General features: G+C 44.1%; 1 protein-coding gene across 1 annotated transcript in view; it reads left to right on the forward strand.

Annotated features, from left to right (window-relative positions):
- Positions 1-370: 370 nt before the first annotated feature.
- The window catches only part of cacna2d4a (calcium channel, voltage-dependent, alpha 2/delta subunit 4a), a gene marked incomplete at both ends in the record, with an annotated part of 91,236 nt that continues 76,606 nt past the window's right edge, over positions 371-15,000 (forward strand). Inside the window, 13 exons of the mRNA XM_084483288.1 lie at positions 371-522; positions 3,455-3,536; positions 5,645-5,761; positions 6,169-6,228; positions 6,540-6,702; positions 7,225-7,356; positions 7,514-7,574; positions 8,932-9,082; positions 10,060-10,134; positions 11,941-12,030; positions 12,907-13,020; positions 13,453-13,531; positions 14,957-15,000. The exon at positions 14,957-15,000 is cut by the window's right edge and continues 90 nt beyond it. Coding sequence (XP_084339414.1) covers positions 371-522; positions 3,455-3,536; positions 5,645-5,761; positions 6,169-6,228; positions 6,540-6,702; positions 7,225-7,356; positions 7,514-7,574; positions 8,932-9,082; positions 10,060-10,134; positions 11,941-12,030; positions 12,907-13,020; positions 13,453-13,531; positions 14,957-15,000 — 1,320 coding nt within the window. The remainder of the gene's footprint in view (positions 523-3,454; positions 3,537-5,644; positions 5,762-6,168; positions 6,229-6,539; positions 6,703-7,224; positions 7,357-7,513; positions 7,575-8,931; positions 9,083-10,059; positions 10,135-11,940; positions 12,031-12,906; positions 13,021-13,452; positions 13,532-14,956) is intronic.

The raw sequence follows: 15,000 nt of genomic DNA on the forward strand, positions 1-15,000 counted from the left end.
TTAGATTACAATCTTCTTTGAAACGTTCAGGTTTAACTTCTGGCATAAACATTAATGTGAGACATTAAGCATCTTCGGTGGTCTTACGTTTCCTTTCTGATAAAACAAACTAGGAAGCCACTCTGAATTAATTCAGCTGGCCTCTGATGAAAGAGAGTGATGAGCCATCTCTCTCCGGTCTTTACCGGAGGAACCCACTCATCTCTCCTCCGTCTCCTTCCCGGCGTTAGCTTCTATTTTTTCCTTCTCTTCACCTTCATCTTCCCCCGGGCCCCATGCGTCCTGGCACACTCGCCTTCATCGGCTTCCAGCTCCGCTCTAATCCCACCTCCGTCTCCGCAGCCTCGCGGTGCCACCGGCTGCTACAGCGATGAGGCGCCAGAGCCGGGCCGGTGTCGGGCATGCTGGGAAACGTAGTCTGGCCAGAGTGGGAGCGAGGAGACGATCACCGCTGCTGTGGGCCGCAGTGTTCGTCTGTCTGTGGCTCGGCGCTCAGGCCCAGATGAAGATCCCCCCGGAGACGTGAGTGTTATGACGATGATGATGATGAGGATGATGGTGATGGTGATGATGGTGATGATGATGATGATGGGTGTGATGGTGATGGTGATGATGGTGATGGTGATGGTGGTTGTGGTGGTGATGGTGGTGATGGTGATGGTGGTGGTGGTGATGGTGATGGTGATGGAGGTGGTGGTGATGGTGGTGATGGTGATGGTGATGGTGGTGATGATGATGGTGGTGGTGATGATGATGGTGATGGTGATGGTGGTGATGATGATGATGGTAATGGTGATGGTGATGGTGATGGTGGTGATGATTATGATGTTGATGTTGGTGATGATGATGATGATGATGGTGATGGTGACGATGATGATGAGGATGATGAAGATGATGATGATGGCAGAGTTAACATGACTGTAAAAATATGTTCAATGAAAGGAGAACCAAACCACTGACCTCGCTTTGAAAATAAACACTTTCAGGTTTTTGTTGACTCACTTCCCCTTTAAACGCCTCCACAATCAAGTTTCAATCAGCGAGGACAGAAGTGCTGCTTAAGACATAACGGTCACCTTTAATACTACAAACATTTCACCATTGACGCTTTCATGAAGCAAATTATCATTTTCCTCCAGCGACCCACAGCTTGATCAGCCAGACCGGTGTTGTCCTTAAAGTACCTCATCTGTTTTGGTTCTGTTTATCTTTCAACCTTCTCTGGGCCCCACCTCTATGGCCCCGCCCTACATCACATATTGAACACTGTAAGCCAACAGCTCATATACTGCCTGGACATGCGGTAAAGCACCCGTCTGGCTCTCGTAGATCAGCAGGCCAAGGTTATAGGCTGCTGGAGATTGCTAGTGGATGGCGAGTCGCTTTTTATTGAGGCTTATGGTCCAACCACTCATATGAAATGAAAGAGATTAGCAGGTCAGTGTAATGCTTGTGTAGGTCATACCACTGTGTTGGACACGCTTAGTTGTATCTTCCTTTTTTATTTCATTTCAGCTGTTAGCCAAGTCCCGGCTCCCTCAAAGTGAACGCTGTGTTCTGTCTATCTGTCTATGTATTTGTCTGTCCGTCCGGCTGTTTTTTGGCTGTCCAGTTTCATTCAGTTTTCTGTAACACAAAGGGAGTTTGTCTTTGTTTAGCCAGAGCCCAGACGTATCTGTTTTTGCCTGAGTAGCTCCTGTGTCAGGCCTTTACTCTGCTGACCGCCAACACTAACAGATCAATACACTTCTGTCAGTTTACCACAACCTATTGCTTGTGGTAAACAAGCAATAAGTTGATGATTAACCTATAGATTAAGGCAGGATTCTTTGGAAGCGGGTATTTGTGTCCTGGATGATAGACTGGGACTGGGAAAAACACAGAAGAAGAAGAAGGAGAAGCAAAGTATTTTTTCATACAAAAAAAACAATAAACCCAATTTAAACAAATACAAACAAAAACTAAAAAACAGGAAAAATCTGTGAATTAAAAAAAGTATTTTAAATCGCTTTAAATGATGTGCCCCTTCTTTCCTCCTTCTCTTTGACTTGGGCCACACTGCCATGCTTTATAGACCTCTAATCTGTTTCTTAGCAGCGTTGTCTGACAGTGGGAGATTAACCGTCCAGTCACGGCAGGGTTCACCTGGCCACGGAAGTACACAGCCCAGTGCATGTCTCTACACCTGGGGAGGATTTGGCAGAGCAGAGGCTGCTCCTGCTGGACATGACCTGGAGCCTCCTGCCAAGAACTGTCAGCTCTTTATCTCCCTGCACTGAACACTTGGTCCGCCTCCAAGAAGATAGATGGACTCTAAACGATGAAGTGTGATCAGAAGTGTTAAAGGGGACGCTCAATAACACGTTATCTCAAGGAGATTTATTTTAGGGTTGCTGATGACTAGAGAAGTACTTAGAAAAGAGGGTCCTGTGTTTAAGTAATAGACTCTATTGGCCAGATTTCATAGCTGAATGCTTTACATGTGGACCTGCTTCCCACAGCAGTAGCGTATGGCTTCAGCAGCAGTAGGCTTTACTGCGTCTGACGTACAGGCCCACTGCTGCTGAGGCCATATGTGGAGTTGTAAACGTAGGTTAGTAATGCTGGCTGGTAGAAATATGACTGCGTCGTTATGGTCTGCTACAGCTTCATTCAGGAAATTAAAAATCATGATAAACCATTAAAAATGTGTCAGTGTGTCCAAACTCAAAGAGAAATGTAAGGAATGTAAAGTTGGCATATTATTTATTAGGGACTATATATTTTTTTAATTAACCAATTTTTCAGTTTTTTGGTTTTTATTTGCATTTTTTTTTTTTTGTATTTATTTAAACCAAAGTTTTTGGTATGAATAAATACTTTGCTTCTTCTTCTGTGTTTTTCCCAGTCTCAGAGAATCACCAGAGCATCATCCACGCTGTTCTTCGTTTAAACTCCTTGGCAACACAACCAGACTTTCCATGTATTGGAGACGCCGGAGACTACATTTTTTTTTAATTTCCCTTAAAATAAGAACGATTCATTCATACTTTTCAAGTCAACCGGACATCAAACATGCTTCCATGGCATGGCTTTGACCAGGGTAGCGTGAGCTAACGGGAAGCTAGCAGCACCCCCGCAGTGACCCATCTGTTGGTTCATCCTGTTCCGTCTTATGTCAGCTGAACCAGGCTGAACCGGCCGTCCGCCGCGCTGTCACACGTCAACCACTTTGACTTTTCACGTCAGCAGTAATTCGAACTAATTCAACTCACTAGCAGAAAATGTCTTCGGTTTTTTTGTCTTGCTTTTCCATGAATTTAACCAAGTATAAAGATGAAGTGTGTGCTTTACGTTGCCTCTGTGGCGCCATCTTATCCGAGAACAAACAAAAAACAATCCACTTAAAGCAGGTTGTACTGTCGGTGTGTCCTGGTTCCTATCAGGCTAATCCTCCCGTCCTCTGTGTGTTTAGGGTGCAGCAATGGGCCGAGACGTTTGGAAAGCAATTACTCGCTCTGTCCAGCAGATACTCTGGAGCCAAACTACTGCAGAAGGTACATAAAATATAACCCCCTACACACACGCACACACACACACACACACACACACACACACACACACACACACACACACACACACACACACACACACACACACACACACACACACACACACACACACACACACACACACACACACACAGACTGGAACTGACACACACACACACACACACACACATATTTTACTGGCACACTTTTGGCAAAACACCTATTTTTATTGCTATCTACTATTTCTGTATCAGTGAGTAGATAATGCATGTGCGTGTCTGTATGTGTTGGCAGATTATACTGGTGCAACATATGGGGAAAAGGCCTGCTAGGCAGTCGACAGGGTGGCAAAAAAAAAGAAAAAGAAAGCATCCTCATTACTAACACACACACACACACACACACACACACACACAAGCATCCACACAGCTTGTACATTTTCGACTAACATGATGTCATCCTTGTTCTAACTTTCTTACGTGAGTGTGTGTGTGTGTGTGGGGGTGTGTGGGTGGGTGTGTGTGTGTGTGTGTGAGAGAGAGTGTGTGTGTGTGTGTGTGTATGTATCTGTGTATCTGTGTGTATGCATGTTGCTGCGTTGTGAGTGGATTAACCTGGATTAGTCACTATAGTGATGATTATTAGTTATGGTAATAGTGCAGTAGTAGTGCAATTTCAAAATATGAAATGATTGGTCATTATGGGGAGACATTGTTATGTTTGAAACTGCCACAGCCTTTCTCATGCGAGATCTGGCAAGGCCAAGTTGTCATTAGCCTCGCTTACGGTATATTTACGTTTATTAAGATTTATCGGCAACAAAAATCCCATGATGCTGTCTGATGTTTGAGCCCATATACCGTCGTTATCAGCTCCCTTTATTCCCTCTCAGGACGTCTTGTTTGCCTAGTTCAGGGACACCAGGGCAATATGTACAGAGCAGGCTGTAAACTGTAATATGAAAACATGTAATTGCGTCTGCATAATGGAAATAGGCACAGTAGCAATGAAATACAAAATGGTTAATGTCGTCTGTTTATGAAAAGCAAATGTTTGCTTTAGGTGCAATCAAAGATGATATTGTACAGTGTGTGTGTGTGTGTGTGTGTGTGTGTGTGTTTCATGCTGGAGCCAGTAACGAGAGCCCGTACTTCACAGACGGCGACTCAGCAATTATTTAGTCAATAATCAATAAGTTGCTCTCCCTGGGACACTTGATGAAGTTGTGACTAAGCAGGTTGGATGGGAGATATTGATTACACATAGACTAGATATCGACTAGGTATTGAGTTGTTATTGACTAGGTACTGACTAGGTATTTAGTAGATATAGACTAGTTACTGCCTCGATATTGACTAGATACTGGCGCAGTATGGACTAGATATTGATTGGATATTATGTCAGAATTTACTGGAGGTGTTTAGTAGATTTGTACTAGATATGGCATGGTATTGACTAGGTATTGACACGGTATTGCCAGTGGGTTTAGTGGTTAGCAGTATTCAAGATTTTTTATCGAGAGAGAGTGTTGTGGTCATGGTGCGATCATATCCAGGCAGTCCTTCACAAATCTGGTACATGCCTCTGTAAAGGCAGCACACAAGTATTATATGATTATACGTTGTGTAACATCAGTAAATACTGCATCTGTGTGTGTCTTTGTATGTGCGCACGTTCTGTCTATTCATAGACAGAACGGCATGAACAGACCAAGCCGGAAGCTTGTGGGATGGCTTTAATGTTTCGTTATGATAGGGCTACCAAACTGATAATGCATTCAATCTAAAACATGAGATTTATTTCAGGCGGAAATTAAATCCTTCACTGAGCCTGTAGCTTTATTCACTCTAACCAAGGAGTGTCCACTTAGATTTTTCACTTGCACAACAATCCCACAGGTGTTATCTTTCTTTTGGTACCTGGATTATAAATTATAGCCCTTGCAGTTGTGGATATATCCTCTGTTTACCAAAACTCAGAACTAGGCCTGTGTGATGAAGAGACCTATTTCTGAGAAACCATTTTCTGAGCGAGACAATAACGCCATTCGTGAGCTGGGATTTGGCCTGCCGCCCATTAATCCTGCGGAGCGTTGCATCCGGGGTGTGTTGCAGAAGTATAAAGACGTCGAGGGGGTCGTGAAGATGGAGGAGGTGGACGGCGAAGAACTGGTGAAGAACTTTGCAGAGGAGATGGAGGAGATGCTGGGGAGGAAAATGAAATCTGTCAAGGTACACACACACACACACTTGCAAACATTCACACATGCACACGCACACACACACACACACTTGTATACACGTGCGCAGTTCACACACACAGGCACGCACGCACACACACACACACACTTATATGCACACATGCACAGTGCACACACTCATACATACACAAACTCACAAACATGCAAACACACACACACACACACACACAAGTGCAGTGCACACACACATTTATACACACACACACTCACACACACACGCTGTATGAAACATATATGCCCGACATCGTTTCATGTCTCAAGTCATGTCATAGGGTTAACGACGCGTCAGTCTGCACCCATTCATACATCGGCACAATGAAACTGTTCCATGTAATGAACTGTGAGTGCTGAGCCTTTCCCCCCACTCTGTTCTTATAGAGACTTGCGGAGGCAGCAGAAGACGCTGATCTCTACCACGAGTTTAATGAAACGCTGGAGGTATGCATGCACGCACAAACACACACACACGCACGCCTTCACTCACACACACACACACACACACACACACACACACACACACACATACAAACACACACACACACACACGCATGCCTACACTCACACTACTAATCTAGTGAGATGGCCTGTTTAAATAAACATTTCATTTAAGCAACAAAAGTGTTTTGGTCTGAACATAAATTACTTATGGATTCAACATAGCGGATGTAACCCAGTGGCTGTTCTGTATCTGCTAGTCTGACTAGCATGTTGTTATGTGATAGTCTGACTAGCATGTTGTTCTGTGATAGTTTGACTACTACAACTCTCTGGTGATCAACAAAGTGGATGAAGACGGGAATGCGGTGGATCTAGGGGGGGAGTTCGCTCTAGAGGAGAACGAACACTTCAACAAGCTTCAGGTCAACACCCTGATGAGTGACATACAAGTCCCTACCAATGTCTTCAATAAAGGTACACACTCACACACACACACACACACACACACACACACACACACACACACACACACACACACACACTCACTCACTCACTCTCTCATACACACACACACACACACACACACACACACACACACACACACACGTCCCAAGTCCCTTCCAACGCTTTTAATCCAACTTTCTCAACCCTGATCTGATCAACCTGGACTCTCTGTCCTAGAACCAACCTTAACCGGTAACACTGCTGTCTGGGGAATTAACTGTCACACAACCTCGCTCACACACACTCACAAGTCCCTACCAACGTCTTAAATAAAGGTACACACACACACACACACACACACACACACACACACACACACACACACACACACACACACACACACACACACACACACACAAGCACACAAGTCCCTACCATTGTCTTTAATAAAGGTACACACACACACACACCCTCACACAGTCCCTACCATTGTCTTTGATAAAGGTCTCTCTCTTTCTCTCTCTCTCTGTGTCTGTGTGTCTCTCTCTCCAGACCCAGGTATTTTAAACGGAGTGTACATGTCGGAGGCTCTAAACGATGTGTTCGTCGATAACTTCCAGAAGGATCCAACCCTCACCTGGCAGTACTTTGGTAGCGCTACAGGCTTTTTCAGACTATATCCAGGTACCGTCACAGACACACACACACACACACACACACACACACACACACACACACACACACACACACACACCCACACACATACACACACAGTACTACCACTAGCTTTCTTCATAAAAAGGGAACATTCTTTTTTGGCTAAACTTTCCCTCTCTTCCAGGGATTAAGTGGACTCCGGATGACAATGGGGTCGTGACCTTTGACTGCAGGAACAGGAACTGGTAATTTGCTCTTCCTCCATTCCACTTCCTGTTGGGCCGAGCGGGCTAATGAGATCTCCAGGGTGCATGCTGGTCTGTGATGCTCCGACCTGGTGTGATGATGCATGATATGTCAGAACAGAACAGACCATAATAGTATAGGTCCAGGAAGGATCCAACAGCACAGGATAATATATGCTATACAACACCACTATTGCATCAAGAATATATCGAAAGTGATCATTATAGGAACCAATGCAACAGGAATCAAACAGAAATGAATTCAGTAGTCACGGCCTTGTACGTTCCCCAATAGTAATGTCGAAGACCACCTACTACAGAATGTAAGGAACCTTTAAAACACTAATTGGAATGACGGCGTTTACCTTAATGCACCTCCTCCTAATCCAACCTTCTCAACCCTGATCTGTACAACCTGGACTCTGTCACACAACCTCACACAACCTCACACACGCACACACACATGCACACACACACACACACACACACACACACACACACACACACACACACACACACACACACATAGTCAACTTATGGGTTTTGTAATAAGCCCCTCACACTATCCGTGCCACCCTGACCCCTGTAGCGTGTTAGCCTGATAAGCTACTTCTCTGTAATGAGATTGGTCGACCTTAACAACCTGTCTGTTGTTGATTTTTTGCATTGAAATTTGGTCATCATATTTATTAATTTTATTATATATTTTTTTCTACAATAATTAATAATTTATTTTGTGATTGAATTGTATTGTTTTTTGCATTTACATACTTGTGGATGTACTTTTTCATTTGACAATAATCTCTTCCTTTACATGTATTTTTTGATTTACCAGGATCCATCTGTCCCTTAATGGACTTTAGACTCAGATTAGATCTCTCAGGTTCCTAAAAGTCCTGTCTCTGTGTTCAGGCCGGCAGGCTGTCAGAGGTCTGGTACAGGACCCAATCTCATTTGCAGTAACAGGCTTGGAGTGCTGGGGGACAGTGATGGAGGGATGAGGGGAGGAATACAGAGAAAAACAAAAAAATTATAACATCCTCCAAACGCTCTCAAACGCTCTGGTCTACTGTCAGTCTGTCAGTCTGTCTCTGCATCTAGGGCTGCCTGTTTATCTCTCAAACTCTCCGCCTCCTGTTCTCCAAATGCTCTATTTTAAATTAACAAATCTATCTCCTGTATACCATTCTGAATTTGTGTCTATGTTGGTTTTACATTTTTTCTTTGTTATGAAGGTTGGTGAAAAGTTGTCCCCAAAAAAATGGATTCACTTGTTTAAGTGTCTCTCTCCCTTCTTCTCTTTGTGTCTCTCTCTCACTCTGCTTCCCACTGTGTGTCTCTGTGTCTCTCTCTCCAGGTACATCCAGGCTGCCTCTTCCCCTAAAGACGTGGTGATCGTGGTGGACGTGAGTGGGAGCATGAAGGGCCTCAGACTGACCATAGCCAAGCACACCATCAACACCATCCTGGACACGCTTGGCGAGAACGACTTTGTCAACATCATAGCTGTAAGTGTATGCATGGCGCTCATAGTGTCCTGAGCACAGGCATGCAAATTCATGGTCAGACACACCCATTTCGTATCCACACACACACACACACACACATGCATTAGACAAATAAATGCATGCACACGCACACACACGCACACCCACACACACACACACACCCATGCACAAACAGATTATGTGTCTCATACACACACAAACACAAATGCAGATTCTGTGTCACACACACACGCACATACACACCCACACACACACACACACACACACACACACACACACACACACACACACACACACACATACACATAATTCATTAGCCCTTCACACTCCATACGCAAATGCCTCAAAGCTTGAAATTGCTTTCCCCTTCTTGTTTATATTTTCTATTGCTGTTGATCTGTACTGCTGTAAATCACTCTAATAAACAGGCTTTAGCAGGGTGTTTCCTGGCATTACTGAGGGTGTTATCATACTGTGGCAATCCTCCATCCTAAGCGGTTTTTAGCTGCGATTCAAAACAATATCAGACAGCCACCCTGAACATCAGAGAAAAAACATATTTTTATTTTGAGGAACTATGCCTAATCCCACTGAGTCTGTTCAACATCAGGCATTCGTTGTCAAACCTCATTTGTACTTTTACACAACGATTTACGATTTACACAAGCTTTGCCTTGCTCTTAACGTTGCTACTCCCCTAAATTAGCCATATTAACTGGTTAATTTGTTGTTCTTTCTATTTGAGCTCTCTCTCTCTCTGTCTCTCTTTGTCCTTCTGTCTCTCTCCCTCTTTCTGTCTCCCTCTCTTGCCCTATCTCTCTGTGTCGCTCTCTCTCTCTGTCTCGCTCTCTGTCACTGTCTCTCTCTCTCGCTCTCTCTCTGTCTCTGTGTCTGTGTCTCTCTGTCTCTGTCTCACTGTCTCTCTCTCTGTCTCTGTCTCTCTCTCTTTCTCTCTCTATGTCTCTCTCTCTCTCCAGTATAGTGACTATGTAAGTTATGTGGAGCCATGCTTCAAGGGCACGCTGGTACAAGCTGATCTGGACAACAGAGAGGTAAGAGATGTGTGTGTGTGTGTGTGTGTGTGTGTGTGTGTGTGTGTGTGTGTGTGTGTGTGTATACATGTGCTTGTGTGTGTGTGTGTGTGTGTGTGTGTGTGTGTGTGTGTATACATGTTCTCGTGTGTGGGTGTGTGTGTACACTATCAAAGGGACATGTGTCTCACATGTCCCTTTGACATGTCCCTTTGATCCCTTTGAGACGAAGAGGACACTGCCACCAGACATCCAGACAGAACCTTAACACCGCCTGGTCACCAATAGGGACACCTCATCTGTTTTATGGGAGTGAACTGCAGAATACACAGTTTCTGGAAGAGTGTCTTAAGAATGTATATATATATATATATATATATATATAGATATATATATATATATATAAATAAAAAATAACATTTATAATTTGATCCTTTAAAATCCTTTTAAACCTTTTATCCAAACGTTTTATATCCATAATTATCTATTAAAAATATATAATTTAATAGATTAATAATGTTATTGTATCTAATTTATCTAAATGTCGACCTAATGCATACACAAAGAAATACCCCCCTTTTAAACCAAATGGTGCTTCCTATCCTGATTTGTTCTGTTTTGCTAGAAGACAACAGAATCCCCCTTCTTTCATTTCAAACTTTCACCACATTCTCCACATTCTCTCATTTCTGATTCCTCTTTTTTTCTGATCCTAACACCTGCTGTGGGCTCAAACATCTGTTCTTTGTGTGTGTGCGTGTGTGTATGCGTGTGTGTGTTACTTGTGTACGTGTGTGTACGTGTATGAGCGTGTGTGTGTGTGTGTGTGTGTGTGTACATGCTTGTTCTTTCCTTGGTGTTCCCGTGTGTTCCTGTGTGAATGCGTGCATTAAGTGTGTGCTTCTGGACAGTTTGCCCTACTTTCATGCCCACATCACAATCACCACGGATCAGGTGAGGTCATTGGATAGTGACTGTTTTAAGTATGTCACATGACATGCAAGCAAGGGCCATGATTGGCTGCTCAGCTTGTAAGGCAGTTGGTAACAGAATGGGCTTACAGATGTTGGCAGGAGCACGACTCACACACACACACAAACGTAAAGACTCTGTCTTTACGTTTTGCTGTATGTCATGCACTATCCAAATAAGTGTGTATGTGGTTGGTGAAACATCTGCTGATGATGATCCTAATTACACCTCTCCTAAATTACACTCTTCCTGTGTTGACCATAAACACTTTGATTCCACTATGTAATATGTTATTCTTTTTAAAATAATGATTACGTTACATCATAATTATATCAACGCTAATCCGTATGGTAATGTCTTTGAAATTAATTTGATTATATTGTAATCATCATGAAGCTCAGTGTGTGTGTGTGTGTTTGTGTTGTTTAAATCAAATTACTTCCTATTGCTGTTTTTCCTTTGACGTAAGCATCCAGTGTGCCAGCAATTACATCTCCCTCACTATTTCACTTATCCTCTTCTTTCTTTCTGATTCCGATGTATTGTTGCTACGGTTACGCTGGGATATGTCAGCTAATGCTAATACCTAGCGCAATGCATTAAGTGCTCTGTACATACATGGTATTAATTCACTTTAATCTCTCCCTCCCTTCCTATCGTTTCTCTTTCTCTCTCTCTCTCTCTCTGTACCTCCCCCTCCCTCTCTCTCTCTCTCTCTCTCTGTACCTCCCCCTCCCTCTCTCTCTCTCTCTCTGTACCTCCCCCTCCCTCTCTCTCTCTCTCTCTCTCTCTCTCTGTGTACCTCCCCCTCCCTCTCTCGCTATCTCTCGCTCTCTCTTTCTCTCTTTCCTGTAGCATTTTAAGCTCCTTGTGGAGGGTCTTCATGTGAAGGGAGAGGGCAAAGTGAAGAAAGCCATGAAGGAGTCCTTCAAGATCCTCAACCAGGTGCGTCCGCCCACAAACCATGACGTCGCTCAATGAGGGTGTACACCACCTGAAGGCCGTTAGTGGAACTACACCCTAGTGTCTACTGTGAAATATATATATATTTTTATATATATATATAAGCTCTCTCTTTATTTTCCCCAAGCTCCGTATTTTTTTTATTTTTTTTTCATGTTAAAATTGCTTATTGCTTATAATCAATTTGCAGTGTGTATAAACTTCCTATCTGAAGCAGAAATTAAAACCGGAGAGTGAATTACCTAAAGGCTGCCAGAGGAACTACACCCTAGTGTCTAACATGACCTACACCCTAGTGTCTAATGTGAACTACACCCTAGTGTCTAATGTGAACTACACCCTAGTGTCTAACATGAACTACACCCTAGTGTCTAATGTGAACTACACCCTAGTGTCTAACATGAACTACACCCTAGTGTCTAATGTGAACTACACCCTAGTGTCTAATGTGAACTACACCCTAGTGTCTAACATGAACTACACCCTAGTGTCTAACATGAACTACACCCTAGTGTCTAATGTGAACTACACCCTACACCATCGTGGCCTCTCTTGGTCTCTCTTGGTCTCTCTGTGGCAGATGTCTGATCTTATAAAACCTCATTAACCGCAGTTCAATTCTGATACAAAGAAATTTGAATGTCCTGACCCCGACTAGACCGCTTCCGTGGTCCCTGTGATACGATCAGAACAAGAAAACACAGCAGCACATGGAAATGTGTTCTCATCTGTGATTGTGTGCGCACATGTTTGACCGTGTGTGTGTGTGTGTGTTTGTGTGTGTGTGAACCTGTGTGTGTGTGTGTGCGTGTGTGTGAACCTGTGTGTGTGTGTGTGTGTGTGATTGTGTGACTTCAGGCCTCCGCACAGGGCCAGGGCAGTTTGTGTAATCAGGCCATCATGCTGATAACGGACGGAGCCATGGAGGACTTCCAGGAGGTCTTTGAAAAGTTCAACTGGCCAGAGCGCAGGGTAAGACGTCACAGGGCCCTGGGTTCACATCGCAGGGGCCCGCGTTGTCCCACTAGGGACAGCCTATGGACGGTTTTTCAAATTCAAGTTCCCCAAGTAATTACCGATCAAACTCAGCACATCTGGAGTGCCATCTGTTAAGCTTTATCTTATCTGCATTTTATTGTGAGGATCAAATGTGAGACGTCTGTGATGTTGACTCGTGGGGAGACCGCCGACCTACCCACGTCTACCCTGTAAAGAACGGAAATGGGCCCGTCTGAATGATTCCGATTTTTTCTAAATGCTTTTTCTAAATGTTGAAGTTTGGTCATGTTTTTATTTCTCTACTCGATCCACAAGAGGTTTTCATGTTCGTCTGTCAAGGGGTTTTGAGGTATTTCTTGAGGTATTTATTTTGAGGTATTTCTCATCATGTTTTTTTCTCTCCAGGTTCGGGTTTTCACCTATCTGATTGGACGAGAGATGACCTTTGCCGATAATGTGAAATGGATCGCATGCAACAACAAAGGTGAGCCACATGGTGGGAAAACGCTCCGTCTGAGACTTAGTGCTCGATCAGAGAACTAATGGGCTGTAAAATATAAGATGCATTCTGAACAGATGCATTTTCAATCTGAAGTAGTGCAAGGTTTCTGCTGTCCTGAAGTTAGTGAGAAGCTCGTTCCACCATTGTGGAGCCAGGACAGCAGACAATCAGGATTTTGTGGAGTAGCAACGGGGCCCCCCTCGTAGTGAGGGAGTAGCAATAGAGCGAAGTGGAGGGGCTGGGGTGAATGGTTTGACCACGTCCTGGATGTAGGATGGGCCAGAGCCATTTTCAGCATGGACCACAAGTCCCACTGACTTGAATCGGATCTGAGCAGCCAGCGATAGATAGCCAGTGCAGGGTGTGGAGGAGGAGCGGTATGGTGTGGGAGTACGTGGGTAGGTTGAAGACCATCCAGGGCTGCTGAGGACGGATGGCACATTTTATTTTATTTTATTTGACGTTTATTTGACAGGGACAATGCACAATATATAATTGAGCCAGATTATAGCCACAAGGCTAATTTACATCTGTTGTCCCTGGACATGCAGGCAGACCGGCCATAAGTGAGTTGCACGTGGCCAAAACCGTTTAGATTCATGTACGGCATTAATCCGCAGTAGCTGGATTGTCGCGGCCCAGGTTCCGTGCCGTCCAAGTCGTAGGCACCGTAGAGTTGTCAATAGACGGAGAGGTCATGCGTGAATGATGCCTGCCCTGGAGGGAAGAACAGCTCAGTCTTGTCCACATTGAGCTTCAGGTGGCATGTTAACAACTACTGAGGGATGTCGGCCAGACACGCAGAGATTCGTACTGCTGCCCGAGTTTCAGAACCTGAAGAAGACAGAATTAGTTGTGTGTCATCTGCATAGCTGTGCATCATGCCCTTTGAGCATTGGGTGGTTCTGACAGCATGCAGAGTGTCAGACAACCACGGAGCAGGAGGGGTCAGACGAATCTGCCGATAGGTGAGAGGTCAGAGAAGGTCAAGAGACAAAGGAGAGAAAAGATGTACATGTCAAATTCAATATCCTTTTTCATATCTAGGTGTTTTAGTAATGTGTCACCCAGTGTGTGTGTGTAGTTCCATCAAAGGCAATTGTCCATTTCTTCCCTCATGAGTTCTCTCATGAGGGCATTCACTGGGTTGATTTACCCGGTAGTGACCCCTTGTGGCTACCATTGCAAATGCATGCAGTCGCAGCAACACCATGCTTAGACTTACATTTACCTGATTCATTGTTTCACCACAACTAACAAGATATTACCATTTTTAACTGCTGCATGATATCATTTATTGACAGCCACAAAATAACAGTCAGGAACCCGATACCTTTGACGCAAAATCCCAGTGTGCGTTTGAAATATGTGTGTAATTCTTTGTGTCTGCGTGTGTCCTTCGCGCAGGTTACTACACACACATCTCAACCCTGGCTGACGTGCAGGAGAAT

Source organism: Micromesistius poutassou (genome assembly GCF_964030765.1).
Source record: "Micromesistius poutassou genome assembly, chromosome: 18".
Classification (NCBI taxonomy): domain Eukaryota; kingdom Metazoa; phylum Chordata; class Actinopteri; order Gadiformes; family Gadidae; genus Micromesistius; species Micromesistius poutassou.